This window comes from Dioscorea cayenensis, chromosome 14 (assembly GCF_009730915.1).
Source record: "Dioscorea cayenensis subsp. rotundata cultivar TDr96_F1 chromosome 14, TDr96_F1_v2_PseudoChromosome.rev07_lg8_w22 25.fasta, whole genome shotgun sequence".
Lineage (NCBI taxonomy): Eukaryota > Viridiplantae > Streptophyta > Magnoliopsida > Dioscoreales > Dioscoreaceae > Dioscorea > Dioscorea cayenensis.
This window is the reverse complement of record NC_052484.1, coordinates 21152085-21174321: the sequence shown is the minus strand read 5'-3', so window position 1 is coordinate 21174321 and position 22237 is coordinate 21152085. Positions and strand designations below refer to the sequence as shown.

Below are 22237 nucleotides of genomic sequence, written 5' to 3'. Positions count from 1 at the left end.
CGGGAGTAGTTGTTGTTGGCTTGGGTCAGGAGGAGACCCTTTGTTCCTCTTTTAGTTTGTATTTTGTTTCCACAGTTAGTGGAAATGTTGTTGTATCTTTTGATGTTTTTTTAATGCATGTGGTTTATCCACTTTATCCAAAAAGGAATGACAAGAGTATTGAACATCGCCCAAGACTGAGCTAGCAATGAAGGAGTTTGGAACTCGGTGAGTAGCCGGCGAGATCAGAGGAAGGCTGTTGATGTGGGTCTCAATGAGGCGTAGTAGTGGACAGCTCTTGAAACGTTGCATGGTTTTTTTTTTAACATCATGTTACTTTGTCTTCCTTTCACTTAATTTATATAATAATATGATTTTGTGTTAGCATCATTATTAAACAGTTTAACAACGGTCGGACTGATCAGCCACGGTCAACCAAAGAGTCAAGTTCCACAATCGAAATGGCTCGTGGCTCGGCTTCGGGCTCAGGCTCAGGCTCAGGCTCGTGTAATGGAAGCTCAAACCATGGTCCAACCGCACCGGCTCCTTCACAAGACAAGAGGTCTCATCGTCAAACCCTTCAGCCACGAACCCAATCGCCATTCGCCACCAGCAACTGGATCTCGAATAAGAGAACGTAAATTCCAAAAAAAAAGAACCCGCGCTCGCCGCCAATCTCACCCCAAGCTCTCCCTGAGATGAAAGCCTCCCCGCCTCGCCAGCATGAAATTTCGAATCCGTGATCTAGGAGGAGGAGGAGGGCGTAGTAGAAGAGCCGAATGGGTAGTGCCAGATCGAGGATGGGAATCAATGGCGGAGTGGTCTTAGAATCCCTTGGAGAGGAGAGATAGGGAGGAATGGTGGGAAAATTTAGGGATTGGGTTTTCATCACTTTGGAGAAATAGATGCAGACATTGCAAAGCTTGCTTCAGAGATTGGAACACTGATCGAGCAGATATATCATATTAAGTACGTTCCCTGATTTTATTTACTTTAACTTACATAACAATTTTTCTAAAAATCTCTGTTTTTTAATGCATATATATATATATATATATTTGTTATTTCAATTGTCATTTTGTTTTTGTGTGGGTGGATTGATGTAATTTATTTTAACTTAAATGTAATAAAGATTTATTGTCGGTATCTTTCCTAATCACAACATCTCAGATATAGAAAACTATTCTAAAACCATCACAGAAAGCGGCACAAATCTTTTCCGTTTCCACAGCAAACTGGAAAATTGAGTGTAGACAAGGCTATTATCAATGGCAAACCAGGTCGACAAGGCCGAGATTTTCAATCTGAGCAACGGGAAGATCACAGTCAAAATCAGCAATTGGGGCGCCACTATCACTTCTCTTTTGGTTCCCGACGCCCATGGTGCCTGATCTGGATCTCCTTTGTTCACTCCTCTTTGCTTTCCTTTAATGTCCTTTCTCCTCTGTTTTCATTTTTCAGGAAGTTTTGCCGATGTGGTTCTTGGTTTTGATTCTATCGAACCCTACATAGTAAGTTCCTTCTCCCATGGTTGTTTGTTTGTTTTAAAAAAACTAAATTTTATATGCAAAGCTTCTTTTCCTCCCCCAAAGATCATGCCTTTGATATCCTGAAAAGCAAAAGCGAACGCCTTTTTTTTTTTTTAATTTTTTATTTTCTTTGCATTTTGATTCTTGTTATTTATCATCTTGTGCTATGACTAAGGGCCCATTGCGTGAGAATTGTTATGTCAATCAAAATTTGTAAAATGATGTATGCTTTATTATGATTATTGTTACTATTTTTTTTTTCCATTGAAATGAACTTATTTGATGGTGGTTGCTCATTGATCAGAACGGTGCAGCTCCTTACTTTGGTTGCATTGTTGGCCGAGTTGCAAACCGGATCAAAAATGGGAAGTTCACTCTCAATGGTGTGGAGTATTCCTTGCCCATCAATAAGCCCCCGAACAGCCTTCATGGTAAGAAACATTGGTTTTGTGCTGAGTCCTGTTACCAGATTATGTTATTTGTGTTTATACATTTTGCTGGACTTGTTTTTGAACTTTTATCACAACATTTCATTGCTGTTGAATTTACAGAACCAACCTTTTCAGTAATATTGTGGATTATCTAGTCTTCCCTTCAACAAACTGTGTGTCGTTAACAGGATTCAATGACTGATTTCTTGCGGAGAAGATTTTGAATGAGAGTTCATGTTACTTACTCTGCTTTGTTGGCTATTGATGTCATGGAGTTCTTCCTTGGCTTGTCAATTAGCTATGTTGCCTGTTTCCCTCTTGAATCAAAAGTTTCCACTTTGAGTTTTGGCTTTCATTGAGATTCTTGGTAGAAATAAGGGTGTTCTTCTTATCCATGATAAGCTATATCAGGCATGCATCTCTTGTGAATGGAGGCTGGAAACACTTGCTCCTGAGTCCTGAACATTTGACATTTAAGGGGCATCAGCTATTTATCTCATTAGAGTAAAAAAAAAAAAATGCATCAGTAGCTGCAACATGTTTACAATCTATCACTGTCAACAAGTTTTGATGCGTACTGCTATTGAAGGCTTGTATAGATCAGGTTCATATCCATATTATATTTGAGCAAGCTCCGTGATTTGTGATTGTTTCAGTCAAAATTCAAAGTTGAGAACTAATTGGGTAGCCTGGTTAGCAAATTGTTGGTATATCTTTAGCAGCATACTGTGCTTCTTTAATGAAATGTATCAAATGGTTTTGCTGCATCTGACATATATTTGTTTGTGTGAAAGAAGCGAAGGTTTGTTTTCGCCTGTCCTCCCATAGATGACCTAGTGGGAAGGGTTTTGTATGTTCCACCCAAATCCCCTCCCCCTTATCCTAATATAAGCTATATATGCATATATGTGTATATATACACTAGAGAGAGAGAGAGAGAGAGAGAAGCATAAGTTTATAAGATCAAAAAGGGTAGGGATAGACTTTAATCAAACATATGCCTTGGATAGGAACATTGAAAAGGAACTGATCACATGAAATATGATGTTTTCCCACTTTCCTGTTAATTAGTGAATCAAAAGGAACAATTCTAATTCTGTATTGTATTATCTACAGGAGGAACCAAGGGCTTTGACAAAGTGTTGTGGGACGTTGCTGAATACAAGAATGGTGAAATCCCATCTATCACCTTCAAGTACCACAGTAAAGATGGAGAGGAAGGTAATGACTAATGATACTCACCCTGATACCAACTAGTAAAAGAGAGAAAATCTGAAGTCACCAACCAATCTATTTGTTACAAAACAAAACAGGTTATCCTGGTGATGTTAGTGTGATTGCAACCTACTCTATTCCTTCTAGCACCACATTGAAACTCGAAATGGAAGCTGTACCTGAGAATAAACCTACGCCAATCAGCTTGGCTCAGCACACCTACTGGAACTTGGCTGGTCACAACTCTGGCAACATCCTCGAGCATTCTATTCAGATATGGGGATCTCAAGTTACTCCTGTAGATCAGTACACTGTTCCAACAGGGGAGTTTATACCTGTTAAGGGAACCTCTTTTGATTTCACAATTGAGAACAAGATAGGCAGCAGGATTGACCAAGTCCCTGGTGGATATGATCATAATTATGTTCTGGACCTTGGAGAAGAGGTGTCAGGCTTGAAACCAGCGGCCAGTTTGAGGGATCCTTTGAGCTCAAGGGTCTTGAAAATCTGGACTGATGCACCAGGAATGCAGTTTTACACCGGGAACTATGTCAATGGTGTAGTGGGCAAGGGTGGTGCAGTCTATAATAAGCATGCAGGAGTCTGTTTGGAGACTCAAGGATTTCCCAATGCTATCAATCAGCCAAATTTCCCGTTTGTTGTTGTTCATCCTGGTGAGAAGTACAGGCACACTATGGTGTTTGAGTTTTCAGTAGAGTAAGGATCTATGTTAATAATCTCTCAGCCTGTGCAAAACTTAAACCCTTGTTGGTGTTGGTGATGAATGAATAAAGATAACCAAGTGTTGGCTTTGAGCTGAACTTGCATCTTGATTTCTTTTGCTGCTGTTGAAAACTCATGCATAATGTGCTCGTTGTTGAATTGAAACTACATTTATCAGGGGAGAACAAGCTGCTCTCGAATAGAGTAGAGATGTTACACTTTTAGGGTTAATTTTGAGTGTGAAACTTATGGTATTTTTTTTTTTTTAAATTTTGATGTCTGAATTTTAATTTGCGTCAAAGTGATATCTTAGCTTATAAAAAGGTCATAGTTAATTGAAATACTGAAAAATAAACTCTATATTTTTATCAACTTATAAAAAGTAGAAGCCATGCAGGCACAACCTCCTATTGCTATTGAACTATAATAATATTATAAATACATTTGACTTTGAAGACTGAACTAAATTCTAGTAATTTTTCAAATGTATATATATATATTTGTATTGAACTATTGAACTATAATGTTACAAACACTTTTGACTTTGAAGACTATATTAAATTTTTTTAGTTTTTTTCTCAGGGTAGTTTGTATGTATGCTTTAGTCTAGAAACAACAATCCTTAAGTTTATAATCGTCTCTGTATCTATTTAATGACGTTCCTTTTCCAAATGCATGTATCCAAATAATTAACATATTTGAAAAGGGTGTAAATGCAATATATATATATATATATATCCTACCTAATCAAAACTTACCATATATCGTCTTTTTAAAACCAAGAAGAAAGAGCGAGAGAGAGAGAGAGTGCGGCATGGCGGACACGTATTGCCCGGACTGCAAGCGAAGCACGAAGGAGGTGTTCGACCACTCCGCCGGCGACACGATGTGCTCCGAGTGCGGCCTCGTCCTCGAATCCCGCTCCATCGATGAGACCTCCGAGTGGCGCACCTTCGCCAACGAATCCTCCGACAACGACCCCGTCCGCGTTGGCGGCCCCTCCAATCCCCTCCTCTCTGATGGCGGCCTCTCCACTCTCATCTCCTCCAGCACCTCCGGTGCCGGCCACCGTTCTGACTCCCTCCCATCCTCCTCCCTTGGCCGTTGGCAAAACCGTGGCACCAACTCTGATCGATCCCTCATCATCGCCTTCCGTACCATCGCTGTCATGGCCGACAGGTCCATCTCAATGCTTCATCTTGTTTTTCTATATGTTTCTTTTCTTCTTCTTCTTCTTCTTCTTCTTCTTCTTATTTTAATGTCTATTCGATGAGAATTCCATGAATATTTATAAAATCATCATCAAGTTTATTTGATTATTTTCATTACACGATGTCACTATGTTGCTTCAAATGCTTATAGTTCCTTTTTTTAAATTTTTTTTTTTTTGCAGGTTGGGCCTTGTAGCCACTATTAAGGTACTGCTTTGTTTCTGTTTTTAATAAATCGTGGTTTATTCGCTGATAGTTATCCTTCTCATCCTCTCTTTCTCCAAAACCGTAATTTGTTTTTAATAAATTTAAATACACTACTCTGCATCTGTTCATGGATGTTGTTGAGCTTCATAGATATATACCCCTTGCATGTTGATAGTCAAACATTGATTATTGGTTCAGGATCTTTCTTTTGATATATCAAATTGGGTTGTTCTAATAAATAGTTGAGAAGACAATGACATGTTATAAAATAATCAACTCACTTTTTTTCTTTGTTGGGGTCAATCCATTGGTTTCTTGTTCAATAATCAATATCCAATAATTCATCCAAAATATATATAAAGCTTTCACACGGCAGCATTTCATTTTTGTCTCAGAAAATTCAAAAGATATGTACCTAACATTGCTGATACTGATAAGACTAGTCTTGTTCTATACTGTTGTATTTGATGTGCATGGTTTTAGCACAAATTAAGGTGCTATATATTAATTATATATGGACAATCATGCATAGTTGGGTGATTTGTATAACTTTACATGTTTATTCCAAGATATAACTTATGAGTTATTATTAATACTTGATAATGGGTGGCAGGATCGTGCTAATGAGATTTACAAGAAAGTTGAAGATTTAAAGTCTGTCAAAGGAAGAAATCAAGATGCAGTTTTTGCTGCTTGTATATACATTGCTTGTCGACAAGAGGACAAGCCTCGTACCGTAAAGGGTATATTTGCCTTTGGTCATGTCTGACATCTGGCCTTTTCTTGTTTTTATTACCATTAAATTTTAGAGATCGCCCTGTATTACTTATTACTTCCATTTAGAAATTTGTTCTGTGGCAAATGGAGCTACAAAGAAGGAAATTGGGCGTGCTAAAGAGTTTATTGTAAAGCAGCTTGAAATTGAAAAGGGTCAGTCAATGGAGATGGGTGCTATTCATGCGGGAGATTTCTTGGTCAGTCAATCTTTTCCCTCTTTTTTTTTAAAAAAAAACTGTATATTTACTGTTTATATATGTATATATCCTCTGCTCAATTAATATTGCAACAACCATATCTATATATAATCATCTTGTATAAGCTTTGGATATGCAGAGGCGTTTCTGCTCTGGTCTTGGCATGAACAACCAAGCAATCAAGGCTGCTCTAGAAGCGGTACAGAAGTCAGAAGAACTTGATATAAGGTGCTCATTGGGAACATTTTGGGAGAACCACCAGTTAATTATATTGTAGCCTTATTAGTTTCATGAGCTGTGGGCTATATACAGTTCTGAAACTTGGTTCGTTCGTATAATTTTCTCTAATTTCCTGCTTCACTTTATTCACCATATATGATATATGATATATGATATATGATATTTCCAAATCACATGCTATGCCTATGGTAGACTTGAATTCTTTATTTTTTGAAGGCCTTTAGTCGGCCATTTTAAGTCTTCTAAATAATAAATATAATGAATTAGTCTAGGAGCTTTGAGGGGTCATTCTTATTTGACCTATCAATTGAGCTTATAAAGCTGCAGCATAATCTTCAACTGGAGTTTGGCAGAAAAATACCATTTTGTCTTTGCTTTTGAAAATATGTGGTGAATAGGCCTTTTGTCTTGGAGTTGTCACAATCAATAGTTAAATCCTCAAAAGAATTCTTGTATTGGTTTGTTTTAGGAATTTACTATTGTTTTGAGATTGAAGATGGTTGCTTTTCTTTTACCCTTTTCCTTGACCACTGAGATTCTATTAATTTGCAGGAGGAGCCCCATTTCCATTGCTGCTGCTGTGATCTACATGATAGCTCAGCTGTCAAATGAGAAGAAGCATCTTAAAGGTTTGTGTTTCAGGCCATATATATTTGGTATCTAATATCTGATATGTGTGTATACCATCAAAAATTGAAGGCCATTTGTGTTTGCACTTTGTAGATATATCTCTGGCAACTGGGGTGGCAGAAGGCACCATTAAAAATTCCTACAAAGATTTGCATCCTTATGCTTCAAGGATCATTCCATCTTTCTTTGCTAAGGATGAAGATCTAAAGAACCTAGGCAGTCTCTGATGATGCTGCATATAAATCCTCACATAACATATTAACATGCATGCGGTCTGTTGATGCTTGATAGTTGATACACATCATAAAGTGCTCTGCGATTATCATGGATTTAACTCTTTTTTATTGTTATGTGATTTATATATTGATACTAACAGCAGCCAAAGATTAGTTTCAGATTATATTATATTGAGAAATTAAATTTCTCTCATTTTATATTTGCCAATTTGTTTAATCTGTTCTGCTGTATGTACTGAAATTTCAAATAAGCAAAAGGTTGTGTGTTTTTATATATATATATATATATATATATATTGAAAAAGTGGATAAACTACGTGCATTACTAAAAATATATATATATAGATAGATCACCTAAAATATATTTAAAAAAAACGACTATAAATAGGTTGGTTTTTCTGTTTTTCTTTTCTTTTATTTAACTGCATTACTGCTTTGGATGTCAGAATTGAAATTTCAAATAAGCAAAAGATTGTGTTATATATATATGTGTGTGTGTGGATAGACCACCTAAAATATATTAAAGAAAAAAAATGATTATAAATAGGTTGGGTTTTTTTTCCTCGTTTCTTCTTGTATTCTTAACACCTCATTGAGAGACTTTTGGTTTTCTTTCTATCTTGTTTGTGTTTATGTTTTTTTTCTTTTAATTTAATAAAACTGTGATTTATCTATTTTTATTAAAAAAAAAAACAAATACAAGTACTAAGAAGTTAGATGGTTGGATAAATACAAAATACAGAAGAAGCGAGTTGGAGTCACACAAGACTAAATAGTTAGTTCCCCTATAACTAGCTATAAGAGAAGATGTGGGAAAACATGATGAGAATTTCAATGAATAACCACCAAATTAAGGGAATCATCCTTCTATAGCATAATTTTTTTTTTTTTTAAATGGATAAATCGTGAATACATCACTGAAACTACAAAAAAAACTACAAAGATCTTCAATCACGCTACAAAATGCCAAAAAAAAAACATATGATCTATTTTCATTATAATCAAAATGGGTGGAACTATGAGAGGAGTTTATTAAATATGAGATTATTCTTCTCCAACCAAATATTCTAAAAAAAAATTTCTGAATAAGGAGCTCTAGGGTGTCCAGAATCAAATTTCAACCATTAAGGTTGGATTCCTAGTGAAGCAGTATCACAATGATTATGCGGTTTTATAGTCAAGAAACATAGGGGCACTATAGAAACAAACAATGTATCAACTCCACAGCAACATGATAAGAGAGACATCATATTATTTGATAATTTTGTTATTCTAAATAAATTATTTAAAAATATTGATTTTCAAAAGACAAAGGATGTTCGAGAGTGTGGGTTACAAATAGGGAAGAGCATAGGTCAGATCATCCAACCGAATTATTGGTTAACAAAATCAAAATATGTTAAAAAATGATAATTGAACTAAATAAAGGTAAAATCGAATTTTTCGGTTCATTTCGATTATTAACAAAATTTTGTTATTTAACATAAAAAATTATATAAAAAAGTTTTTAAATAATTTGCAGGATAATTAATTGAACTATTAATTCATAATTTTTTTAATTCATCATTCTATCATTTTAGGCAGATAACTTATCAAGTAATGGGCTATAAATTAATCATATGTAACTTATAAAAAAAAACTATATATATATATATATATATATATATATATATATATTATTTATATTACATAATTTGGTTCGGTTTCAGATAAATCAAATTTAAAAAAAAAAAAACTGAACCAAAACGAATACCAAATTATCAATAGAATATTCGATTTTCCAAAATAATACTCACCCCTAATTCCAAAGGGCACTCTAGATTTAACTAATAAAATCCTATTACACCTGGGAGTCGATTTTTTAAAGTTGCCACGAAATCATTATTTTTTAAATTTTCAGTATATCAATATTGTTTTGTTTTTATTGGGGGAAAGATGTTGGATGCGGAACTCTGAGATGGATATGAAATAAGATTGCAGTTATGTTAATCAAGGTTGTTGTAGCTACTTTTTTCCTATTGAGAAAAAGATGTTCAATAGTTTATTGAATGCCATTGATTCTTAAAACCGGAATTTCTGCCAAAGTGCATATGACTTGCTTGCTTGCACGATTAGAAAAATGATTTTTTCTTAATTATTTAATTATTTTATTTTGTTAATGGCGCTATATATGTGTGTATGTGTAATTGTATATTTACTCTAGCTTACTCTAGTTATTTGATATTTTTAATTACCATGTTAATAAATAACTTTGAGTTTGGTAACTGTCATTAATTTATCTGTTAATTTATCAAATACAAACGTCAAACTTCTTTGAAATAAACACAAAATATTTTAACTAAGCCAAAAATACTTTAATATGAATTTTTATAATTAGTAAAATTACAATGAGATAAGAGCCAAAATAAAAAAATAAAAAAAAATTAATAATGATTTATCAAAATTGAGCAAAGCAATTTAAAATAAATTAAAACTAGAAATTTTTGTGTTGATGATACAAATTTTATTATAAAAGATGTTTTATAAAATTTTTATTATTTATAGTTTAAAATGCACCGAATATAGTGGTAAAAAAAAAATTTCTAAATGTGAAAGTGAGTATTGCAGTCTAATCCATACATCCATCAAATGAGTACACACAAATCATATAATCAATTTTAGATACTACATACGCTCTTGTGCATGTGCATGACTTGTTTATTTTGTGTAAAAAAAAATAAAGTACAAATTATATAGGCTGCAATATGAAAATGGGAAGGTTCCCAACCATTCCCTTATTTATTTATTTATTTTCAAAAACTTTTTTTATTAGTGACCGGCATCCCCCAATGTAGTTGAAGGAGGTTCTTCATTGGGTCAAACAGTTCATGCAACATTGTCCGCAAAATATCTCAGATGATCATATCTAATGGGGAAATTTGTGCAAATGTAAGTGAAGACGGACCGTGCTTTTGCCAAATAATTTTTTTTATCCTATTAATGGTTAGAATGAATGCAAATTCATATCCGTCTAAAAATGAAACCTTTATTATTTTATTCCCTTTTAATTATAAAATCTCTTTGTCTAGTGTTTTGAATGTCACAAGTTATTCTCTTGTTTTTTCCACAACCATTTTCAATAACTAACAGAAACCACATATGAAGAGCTTTGGGCAGATACAAAAGGTTGTGTGTGTGTACACATGTGGACCCCACTCTCTTTAAAATTATCTTTTTGTTTTTTTATTTAATTTAATTAGTTTCATTCAAAAGTTTTATCTTATCCTTTTATAACCTTCTACCCAGGCAACCTCCCACCTGCGCGATTTTTTTTAAATCTCAATAAAAAGGGATAACTTGCAGTCTTCTCCCTATCGTCTCTTTAGCGTTGTGGTGGCGAGAATCGAGAGGTTCTCCTAGTCCCGATTGTCAAACGAGGATCTAGCGACTTTCCAAATACTGAGGTTAGGCGATCGTCGATTTCATGACCTTGTGGTGGTCTTGTTTTGGCGATGTTGGGTGTTTGTTTGGTGTTGTATGTTAGATGTTCTCGCATGTAGGTTCTTCATGTTCTTTTAAGTTTCTCATTAAATACGTTCTTTATAGTTCCTGCTAGTGGTTTTCGGTGAATTCGAGCAAAGCTTTTACTTCTCCATGTTTTTATCCCAGTTATTTATGGATGCCATTGTGTGAATTTATATTATCCTTCAAAGGTTAATTAGTAATGCTTTTAGCGATTTAATTTTTCTTCTTGATGCACTGTACTGTTTGGGTTAGGATGTGCAGTGTTTTGATTGAGGTCTTATAGTATCCAATGATATTTATGTTCTGATCCTTTATAAGATTAAGTGTTATACTTGGAATCCAAGACTCCTAGTTAATTTGTAAAGTTAGGGTTATTGAATTGATTTTATGTCTATAGGTTCTTTTGTGGAGAGTTAAGTGGGAGTCAACTTGGATTTTTGTGGGTTTAGCGAATATCAGGTAAGTATCCCACATATAAATTATACTATGTATATAGACTTTTTGAAACTTGTTAAATTTGTGAAAATATGTATTTTTATTTATTTATTTTGGATAATTAGATTTCTGTATATTATTCAAATTATATTTATATAATTAATACTAATTTCGGAATTATTTTAAATTATTTAATATTCAAATTAATGAGATTCTTTAGAATTCCCACGTGTTGGTTTAGTTAAATTCCGAATTTTCAAATAATTCTTTTAAATCCTGATTCTTTTTACTTTTGAAATTTCATATGATTTATGACTGTTCAAAATTTCTGAATTTCGGATAATTATTTAAATTTTTGAATTCATGTGTTTAAAGTTCAGATTATATATTTATTTATTTATTTTGAATTTAGGGTATTATTTAAATTTTTTTATTAAAGAATATTATTATTTTTATTATTTGTTCATATTTGTATTCCATTAACCGGGTGTATTTTTGATATGACAAAAAAATGGGATCATATTCTTTGTATTCTTGTACTTTGCTTGTCTTGAATTTTTGTTAGTTCATCGTTTTTGTGAACAAGGTACTTTGATATAGAAATTAGTCCCCAACTAACTTTTGCGATAACCCCATCATCTGGGGGTTAAACACTGGCCAGGTGTCGACACGTATTTTGTTCTAGAAACTATAGTTTCCCACGCTTGCCGTCGGTGCGGAATATCGGCCTTTGTTAATTTTTGGCTCGGGTCACCGAGGGTAAAAAAAATATGACTTTTTGTTTTTGTCTCGGGACAGAGGGTAAATATATGAATTTTTGTGATTTGTTTTTGGGCGATAGTTGTTTGGGGGACCTATATGCTTAATTTTTTTGACATCTATGTTAAGTGAATTAAACTTATGGTTGGTTTTTGCAAATTATTAAATTATGATTTTTTTGATAAGTGATCCCTATATTTTTTTAGTGGGTGCTTACTTTGAAATGTCAAGCTCATAAATTTTGTTGTTATTTTTTTCTTTCGGATCGGGGAGTAGAGGTCGGTGACTGGATAGCTTAGTAGGATCGTTGGCCCACCGTCAATCTTCTTAGCATGTAATAAGTCCCGTTTGTTGTGGGCATAGTTTTTATTTGATTAAATTTGTAGTATCATGCAAAGACACTTAGTTATTTCTTTTTAGTCTTTGAACTCCATTCTTGTTTCTAGCGCTTTGCTCTCGTTAGACTTTTTTTGTGATTTGTTGAGAGCAGGGTTTTGAGGGCCTTACATGCCCTCTCTGGGCCTCAGCTTGGTGGGTGTGTGGCCGTTTGTCAGTGCACTGGGCCTGGGGAGCCAGGTTCGGGGCGTGACAATACAAGTCTAAATATATATACTACAAAATAAAACTTATATAAATACAGGGGTTACATTAAAAAAAAAAACTATATAAATCATTTTAAAGAAACATAAATAAAAAAAAACCTCCTTTTGTATGCATATAAAGGACAATGCAAATGGGCCACGGTCAAATACTTTGGAAGTTACTTATTTTAAATGGCCAATGGCCATCATTGTCCATGCAAATCCAAGTGTAATCCAATAATTTATAATAGATTGAACATCCTTTTCACTTTCATGCCAATGCTACAACTGAAATATATTTTGTAAGTAAATAAATTATAATTTTGTTTTTTAAAAAATAAGACGGTACAAACACGAAAGTGTAACAAAAGATAAAATTGAGATGCAATTAGAAGCCATGATTAGGTATTTTTACCTAACTTTTTGAAAGGGTTAAAAACACAAGGTTAATTAGAATTTATAAACGATGATATGTGTCATGGACATTTTGGGTCACCTCCAATTTAAAGATTTTCAGGTTTCAACTATTGGGTGAAAATTCCTCTCTATACTGGAAGAAATGTATAGAAAATTGAACCTATATATTGTAACTTTTTACTTTCTTCATGAATCATATAATGTTAAAAACCTAAATAATATATAGTTAATTTTGATAATAAATGAAATTGTTTGGAACGAAAATAATTTTATTTATTTATAATCAAATATTTTTAAAAGCTGTTGATATTCATGTCATGTTGAGTCTCTTGGTCTCCAGTGGTCCTTGCTAAGGAAATGCACAGGCTTGAGGAGTTTATTACTGCGGTCCGGCGCTGCATCCAGTTCTCAGACCCCCCTCGCGAGGAGATGGAGCTCGATAGGCACGAGGAGCTCTCTGGCTAGTGTTCCACCGTGGTCCTGAGTCTTGGAGGAGTCCCTCCCTCCTCCCTTCTGTGTCTCATGGTGTCTTTTCTGTTCTTGTTAGACTGTTTTCGTGTTTTTCTGTCTTTGTTTTTTTTGTTTCCACTCCTAGTGGATGGTCTGTTTGTCTTTTGTGCTTTGTACTTGATTTCTTTATTTGATGCATTTGTGGTTTATTCACTTTATAAAAAAAAAAAAATTAAGTTAGGCATCTAAAAAACTAGGGGATTACTAAAATACTTATATTGAATTTTATAATTAAATTTTAAATATTTTGTTCTTATTCAGAATTAAATAAAATATTATTAAATTAAAATATAGTTTTTTTGGGAATAATAATAATAATGTTTGAAATAATTTAATTAGACTTAATTTTGAAAATCACGCGACAAACGTGAGCCTGTGACGCCGAGTTTCCAGTCAGATAATCGCGTCGGACACGTCAGATGGCCTCGTCGCGCCTCGCCGATTCCCGGAAATAATCGCCGATTTTTTACCTCACTGAATTCTTAATTTTTTCTTACTGTAATAATTAATGGTTAATAAATTAATAATAAAAGATTAAAAGGTTTGCCAATTTCGTAACTTTTACTCATCTCGCGTGATTGGTTACTTTTTGGTAACCTTTTTGGGTTTTTTTCGTGGCTCTTTTCGGTTTTCTCTGCTTTTCCTACTGGCCCATGTGCCCATCTCGCTTCACTATGTTTTCTTTAGTTTTTATTTTTAATAGCATATTATTTATTTATTTATTTATTTATTTGAACAACAGAAAACAACAAATAAATTCTTTGTACGGACTCCCTCATGGAAACATGCAGACTTGTTAAATTTTACTATCTTTGGAGTGAGTTGGTAAATTAATAAATTTTCACGAATTATTTTTTATTTAATTTAAAACAATAATTTTATTTGAATTACTATATATATATATAATAAATAGGTTACAACCGCTTTTATTTAAAAAAAATAAAAACAGACATATATGTATTTAACAAATTTAACAAATATATTCGTTTTCCCTTTAAATGAGTTTTGAAATTAAATGTCAAATACACTTTAAAATAAACACTTTATTTAAAGAACCCAATGTAAATAGATCTATTATTTTATTTTTTTTAAGAAATAAAATTACATGAATATGCTAATTTTATTTATTTCATAGATACGGAAAACTAACCATTTGATTTAGATAAAAAAATTATTCATTAGGCTAATTTTGTCTTATGGTAAATAAAGATGGTTTCTACATTCTTCAAAAGTCACTGAAATAAGCTGTGATTTTTTTACATCCATATTTCTCTTCCTCATCCACTAAAAATATTCTACCATTTTACCGACTAAAATACACTGTACCTGTAATTAACTATTATATATTTATATATATATCTTAAGTAATTAAAAGAATGACGTAAATGTTCTTGTTGACAACGGAAAAAAAAGGGGAAAAGAAAGAAGATTTATTTGATTAGTTAAGACAAAAATTATTGAAAGAGTTGGAAAGGGCATTTAATTAAGAAGAGAGAGAGAGGAAATGAGGAATTGGTTAATAATCCTCATAATTAAAGCAGTATAAAGGGAGGGGCAAAGTGGGGGAGAAAGGGAAAGCATGGGCAAAGTGCCCCCACCACGTGGCCCCCACTCTGCCACATCACACACACCTTTCATGCAATCACAGCCGTTCATCTTCTCGTTTCCGATTCCTGCAACGCCCAACCACCGTCTCCATCACACAATGAGCTCGTGACCAAACCCCACAGAATAAACAAATCCAACGGCTCGTATCACTCGATCTCCATCAAGTAGGAGAGATCGTGGCCGTCGGAGACGAGAATGGGATGGCTCCTGTGTCCACGTGGCTGGGGATCGGACGGCTGAAGAATGTCCAGGGCCCACAGCGGCGATCGTGGATGACGTGATTGGGAGCTTCGCTGCGTGTCCGTATAAAGAGCGCAGAGAGAGGGAGAGAGAGATAGAAAGAGAAAGAGTTAGAGAAGAGGCTGAGAGAGAGAGAGAGAGAGAGAGAGAGAGAGAGAGACTGAGGAGCGGTTTCGGAGGTGAAGCTTCGATTTTTCCGTCCTTTTTGGGGCGGTTTTTGAGAGAAAAATCCCATCTTGGTCCTTGGGATTTTGTGAGGAGGACGTTCTTGTATTCTCGGCAACGGCACCGACGCCGTTTCCGGCTTCGAGGGGTATATGATTTATAGCTGTGCGTGTGATTTGTGTGGGTATGTGGGTCCTTTGGATTCTTGGGATTTGATCGCTGTCGTGGTTTTTTCTTCTTCTTTTTTGGTGCATTTTTCTCATTTTTTTAGGATTTTGTTGTAGTTTTATTGGTTTGGGAGATGCTTGCTCGGTGTTTGTTTTTTATTTTTAATCTAAGCTTTCTTTTTACTGATTTTTTTTTTTTATGTTAAACTGTGGCTTTTCATGTGTTTTGTTCTCTATGTTTTCGATCTGAAACTCAGAAAGAAACATCCTTTATTTTCTCTTTAATTTTTCTATTTTTTTGGGATTTTTTTTTAGCATGCCATTCATTCTTTATTTATATTGAAGCCTTTTGCGAAAGGTAACGATTTGGAGGAGATTCTGGGATTAATGGTTGGTTTTCTCTTTTCCTCGTCTCATATTCGGAAAGATCCTTTGGGTTTCTGTCTGACTGGCTGCTTTAGCTCTTGGTGCTGAAGAGAACCAGATTCCTCTGCACTTCTTTTTCTCTCTTCCCTTCTTTTCCTTCTCTCTTTCTCTCGGTTAAACCCCCATCGATCTATGGGACTTCGTCCCGGTATTCACTCACTCATCAAACTTTTAGGCTTGAGAGCCATAGATATCCGCAAAAACAATCCAAAAATGGATTTTTTTTCCCTTTCATTTTTCCCCCCAAAATAGAATGAATATAAGATAAGAAAGCCACGTTTGTGCTAGTATAAACAATCACTATCATCAGTGCCTTCTGTCTGGTTCTTTGTTCATCTGGGATTTTGGTTTTCAGGATCTAAGAGTTCCGGCGATCGATGTTGGTGGAGAGGATATCATGGACGGAGAGAAAGGTCGAGATTTGCGGCGAAGCTCAGGGAAGCGACATCTGAGGGCGTTATCGGGACACATTGCTCCCTCTCTTTCAGGTACTTTGGATCTTTTTGGTCTCTATCCTTTTGTTTCCCAAAATACCCCTCTTCTGGTCACATCGCTAATATTAAAAAACAATGGTCTTTTTTTTTTTTTTGGTTCCTTTGGAGATGAGGAAATGACTTGAAATTGTTTGATGGGTTGGTTATTGTTTTTGTTTTATGTTTTCTTTTTGGTGAGCTGTTGGTTTTGTCTTCAGATTTCTTTTTTCTTTATTTTTCTTCTCCATCAAGTCAATTGATTTTTGTTTCCCGAAATGCCCCTTTCGTGCTACCAAATTTACAGCCACTGGGGGCTATGGTGCTGATTCTTCTCTGCTCTAGAAAAAGCAAGGAAACGATAGAGGTCTTTGTTGTGGCCTTAGTATTTGAATGGATAATGATCCTTTTTTTTTTTTCTTCTTATTTTCCTTAATTTTTTTTAACCATATTTTGTTTCTATTCCCAGAATGCCCCCCTTCTTCTCATTTATTTACAGCTGCAGTTGTGATGAAAGGAAGACCAGAATTTCCTTAGACTGGCTCTTCTTCTTCTTTCAGTACATGATGATGCTCTTTGTCTTTGAGAAATAATTGTTTTCTGCGTTTCCCAAAGTGCCCCTCTTCTGCCTTCTTATTTACAACCACACCTTCAAAACAAGTTCTGACTTCTCCTTCTTGGAGAAGAAGGAATAAAGAATAAATTTTGGGATGTTATTTTCACTGACTTCTTGTTTGGATGATGCCTTTGATCTGTTTCTTTTCAATAATTTGTGATTTTTTTTTCCTGGGCCTTTTTATTTAATGAATGATCCATTTCATATGATTAGAGTAAGGACATATATAATTCAAAACTCTTTTGCAGTTTTGGGCAATACCGTTAATGGAGATGGAGTTGAGGAGGAAGATGGGTTGGAGAGATTTAAGGATGTGAGAGGAATGTGGTTAAGCTCAAACAAGGGAGATGGGGAGATCAGTGGCAGCGGCACCACCGGTAGTGGGTCTGAAGGAGATGCAGGCAGCCTGACTCGGCCACCATTTACTATTGCGACCACCAGTACGCATCATAGTAGGAAGAAACCCAAGTTACAAGCCAAGGTTTCTTGCTTTTCCTCTCGGCATTTTCAATGATTCATTTCTTTGTTTAATGCTGATTCCCTTTTTCTTCATTTGTTTAATCAAGGCATTGGATGACTGCAATGCCATAGATCCTGCTATGGTGCCTAGAAGATTACGGTCGGGTATGAGAACTTAGTGATATTGCTTTGATTGGATTTTTAGTTTGTGCTAATATTATAAATTCCTTATTTTAGTCATAGTCATGTCTGACTTTTTTTTTCTTTATAAGATGCCTCTGTGTCGAATATTTTAGTAGGATTGAGCTTTTGTTTTCTCTTCATGTCTAAGTTTTTGGTCTAATTAGATTCCAGTCAGCTATTGTGGTTTATCCTAAATTTACCGTCTTCACGTAACTGATTGATCGATGTTTTTCTTTACCTTTTTCAAAGAGAACTGATCAATTGGTATTTTGAAATTTACCATGTCATGGTTGCTGTCTTGGTTAATTTAGATTGTTTTTTGTTTCAAAGTTCTAAATTTAAGATCTTTCTGTCTATTGTAAGTTTCATGCTTACTGTCTTTTTGCCCAGCTATTAATAAACGCAACAGCCAATCAGCATCCCCACCAATGTCAGATGCAAGGAAGAGGCACCAACATGTCTCTAGTGGGTCACTAGTGTCCAACATCAATGGATCCAAGAAACTCAAGCAAATTATGGTTTGTCCTTTTTCTTCACTTCCAACTGTTCAGATCTTCAATTATTCTTGTTTTCATGGAATTTTCCTGATAGATCTTCCTTAATGTTTTGGTTCAATTAGCCAAGTGATCCATTCACAAAAGAAGAGGAAGAAGTTGCAGAAACCTTGTCCAGCTTAGCTAGTATGGCCATTCTTCCTGTCCCACTTGTGCACACAGAAAATGGAAGGTCTTCTGAAGAGAATTCTGAGGCTAAGGCAATGAGTGCTGCTCTGGCAGGTAAAGTGTAATATTCTACTATGCCCATGATTCCATCCATGTATTTATCTTGGTTGATGCTTTTTGAGGTAAACATGATATCTGGTTCGACAATATCGCTCTTTAGCTGACTGTGATTTATTGATAATGATACTATTATTCTACCTAACAGTCTCCAAGGGGGAAGATGCAAAATCTTTACTTCCTTGTAACATCAATGAAGTGACGAATCTATCACTTAAAGAAGCTGATAAGGCTGGACCATCTATGTTGGCGGGTGTCACTGTCAGTGGAAGCCAAAAGTTCAAACCTGATATGAATGGAACTGCTCAAAGTGCCACCAAAGGAACTTCTCTTCTATCTGGGAATGAGCAAGTGGACCATTTGACTTTGAGAGATACAATAAACCCTTCAAAATGCACAGAAGCTTCAGTCCATTTGCTTTCTGGAAATGGGTGCGCATTTTTTCTCTTTTTTATATAATTTATTAGTTGTCGATCTGCTAATTCTTTATATACCTGGCTATGGAGGAATTATGGTTCCCATGTCCTTACTCTACTTCACTTCAATTTGCTGACAGATCATCACAACCAACACAGTTTGATGGTCCTCCAGCTCATAATCTGGAAAATGGGCTTTGGCCGGTGATTCTTTTATCAACAAATGCCACAATACAGAAAATTCTATGACTTAACAAGTGATTAATTTTGTGTTATTTTCAGTTTGGATCTGTTACCGGGGAGATCAAACTGCAATCATTCAAGCAAATCACTGATGGCAGCTTGCAGGATGTTCACCGACAAGGTAACCCCATTTGTTCTTATGTTTTGGGCAGAGAATCTATTTTGAAATATAGAAACACTTTCACTTTCATGCTTTACACAGCGGTTTGTTTTTGTGTTGTAAGCTATGATTGTTATTTTCAGCTAATATTCCATTTTGTTTTCTTTATATGACTTATTGGTTCTCTTGGGGTTTTCCCTTTTACAAATCAGTTATTACCCCCAACATCCAGCCTGGCTTGCTTGCTGCTGGTCAAGGGCATTCTGCAAAGTAAGTTAGAACTGCGCTTCTCAAACTTAAGTTTGCAATTCACACGCGTACACTTTTGACAATTTGTTTTGGTTTATTATTAATCTGGTGTTTTGCTCCAAATGTTGCAAATCTGCTGTCATAGGTCTTCTTCAAGTAAAGCAGCAATGTGGCCGGATATTGCCTGCACCAGTTCTTCTGGCCCTAGTACATGCAAGAAAACTCCCGCCGAGAAGGTGAAATATGTTCCTCTGCTTGTGAATTTTCATTTACTCCTAAAAGCTCCAAAATGAAGAAGAGAATAAAAGAATGCTTAAAAGAACTTTCTCAATCATGGTATACACTGTGTCAACTAGTTGTATAGTTCATTTCTTGTGATCATTAGCCAGCTTGTTTATCCATATGATTAATTTCTTTCAACTACTTAGACCTATAAATTGAATATTGTACATATTAAACCCCATGCATGTTTTATCTTATCAGTGAACCATTTAAAGAGGTAGAATCTCTACACTAATAATATTTCTTCTGTTGGACATCATTTTTTGTTCATGCAGCTTCCTCCATTGTTAGTCGACAGGAAGCAGCCATGGAAAAAGTGTGCTATTCACTTACACATCAGCCATCTCATCCAGAACCATCAGAACATAGAAAAAAGATGCATGTTCTCACTTCCACCAGGCAAATTGGATGTCAAAGAAGGTGTAAGTTCAAGTGCACAACCTGCCAATGGGTCGTCAGTTGGGCCAAGGAATGGCATAACCACCATGGCAATGTCAGGAACTGATAGTTCTGTCATGGAGAGGAATCTGCATGAACCAAGGACACACATGCTTGTAGATAAAAGGTTCTCACAAGTACAACAGGCACCTGTCTCTGCTTCCGTTGGAGCATATCCTCAACCAAAGCCGGTATATACTCACATTTCTATACAAAAATTCCTTGTATTGTACTCATTTATTCTGATGAAGCGATGTCTCTTATTGTTTAGGGTTGTGATTTTTCATCCACATCAGCCACTGTCGATAGTAACAACCCTGGGAACAGTGTGAAGTTGCATGGTCAGTTTCCTGTACCTTTTCAGGTACAGCATCACACAATGTTCCCGTTCCCTTTTCCACATGGGCCTTATACAGCTGCCTTTCCAGATCAGTTGGCAGCTGTGGCAAATCAGCAGGTCTGTTATCTTATCGCAAATTATGGATAATTGAGTTCAATGATTATTGATCTATCATACTTCTGGACTAAAACTCCACTTTGCATGGTATGCATGTTACATGTTAGAATTGCAGAATAAGCATGGATTAATCTCTGACCTTTCTCTTATTCAAATTTTCATTTTATATTTTGAATCATTGTATGACTTGTTAAAATTGTTTGCTATTTGGGATTTAGATGCAGCTCCAGCTGCCACATTATATGAGTAGCCCACTTTATGGTTCCCATATGGTCCATCCTGGAATGAAGCACCAGCACCAGCACCAGCACCAGCATCAACATCAACACCAGCACCAACATCATCAACAGCAACAACAGCAGCAGCAGATGTGGCAAGCACATATGGCACACTACAGACAACCAAAGTGGCAGAATGGAAGGCCACATGACTCATTGCCGCCTCTCCTTCCCTCTGGTCAAGCTTCATCTGCACCTGCTGCAGAAGTGCCTGCAGGAGCCGCATATCACCATCCTCCGCATCAACACCAATTTCTTTCCATTCCTCTGTCGATGACGACCCCATCATCAAACAGACAACAACAATTAGACAATGCAGGATTCAGACCAGAAGGTCCAATTCCGATGCAGCTTCTCTGCAATGTCCAGCACATGTAAGCTCTCTGAAAGGTGGTGCAGATGAACATTTGGTTCATTGTTCATTCTTTAATTCCTGACTGTGCCATATTCCTAAAGATAACCTGCTGAACTCTCAAACCGAACTTATCAGAAGGTAACAATGATAACACCGATATCACCGGGATCCACTGGCCTTACAAAGCTCAGGTTGGTAACTGCAATACAGTCGCCTGATACCAGTCGTTATGCTGATGATGAACTGCAGTTCAGCATACAGGCAACTGGGTCATGGTGTTGAACTTGAAGCAGCAAAATAGGAGATCTTCAGTGGGTGCTTACTGTTTGCATATACAGATGATGATTATAGTGATGATCTGTGGCGTGTCCTCATCAAGGCAAAGAAGAATAGATTTATAGAACTTCAGAGAATTTGGATATATTCAATTTAAAGTATGATGAGCTGTCATAGATTAAGGGCTTTTCTTTCTAAGTGCTTGCATCTTTTTGTGAATTGTGTCTTTGAAAATGCCTGCGTTCTTTCAGCTAATTCTGAATTATATACAGTATTCAATCTTGTTCAGAAATTTTGGAAGGAAATAACTATTTTGGTTCTCACAAAATGACCTGATGGAAGTTGAATGACATGAACTTTTGTTGTCTCATAAGTTTTTACGAGGTTAGGTGATTGCAAACTGTGACAAGCAGCTCAATTCATAGAGTTGTGTGCAATAAACAACAGCA

General features: G+C 35.4%; 3 protein-coding genes across 5 annotated transcripts; all 3 read left to right on the top strand.

The window, feature by feature from the left end:
- The first annotated feature begins 573 nt into the window (after positions 1-573).
- LOC120276482 (galactose mutarotase-like) lies at positions 574-3975 on the top strand. Of its 3 annotated transcripts, none has more exons than XM_039283241.1 (6): positions 574-948; positions 1180-1362; positions 1441-1490; positions 1813-1939; positions 3056-3160; positions 3253-3975. In XM_039283241.1, exons 2-6 carry the CDS (start codon positions 1248-1250, stop codon positions 3873-3875), a joined length of 1020 nt encoding a protein of 339 aa, XP_039139175.1. In that variant the 5' UTR covers positions 574-948; positions 1180-1247; the 3' UTR covers positions 3876-3975. The 3 variants fall into 3 exon arrangements, with proteins under 3 accessions (XP_039139175.1, XP_039139174.1, XP_039139173.1); XM_039283240.1 differs by having other exon boundaries at positions 1150-1362; XM_039283239.1 differs by lacking the exon at positions 574-948 and having other exon boundaries at positions 1108-1362.
- A 695-nt stretch (positions 3976-4670) lies between these two features.
- LOC120276006 (transcription initiation factor IIB-like) lies at positions 4671-7529 on the top strand. The gene is made up of 7 exons (XM_039282745.1): positions 4671-5056; positions 5271-5295; positions 5909-6038; positions 6139-6269; positions 6409-6497; positions 7062-7138; positions 7233-7529. The coding sequence occupies exons 1-7, from the start codon at positions 4692-4694 to the stop codon at positions 7364-7366; spliced, it is 951 nt and encodes a 316-aa protein (XP_039138679.1). The 5' UTR covers positions 4671-4691; the 3' UTR covers positions 7367-7529.
- Positions 7530-13120: 5591 nt separating this feature from the next.
- Positions 13121-22128, top strand: LOC120276257. Its single transcript, XM_039282980.1, has 16 exons — positions 13121-13171; positions 13412-13548; positions 15358-15742; positions 16543-16675; positions 17522-17754; positions 17840-17897; positions 18306-18433; positions 18535-18691; positions 18843-19125; positions 19251-19314; positions 19393-19474; positions 19666-19723; positions 19848-19938; positions 20260-20613; positions 20694-20879; positions 21098-22128. Exons 1-16 carry the CDS (start codon positions 13121-13123, stop codon positions 21533-21535), a joined length of 2838 nt encoding a protein of 945 aa, XP_039138914.1. The 3' UTR covers positions 21536-22128.
- Positions 22129-22237: the final 109 nt, after the last annotated feature.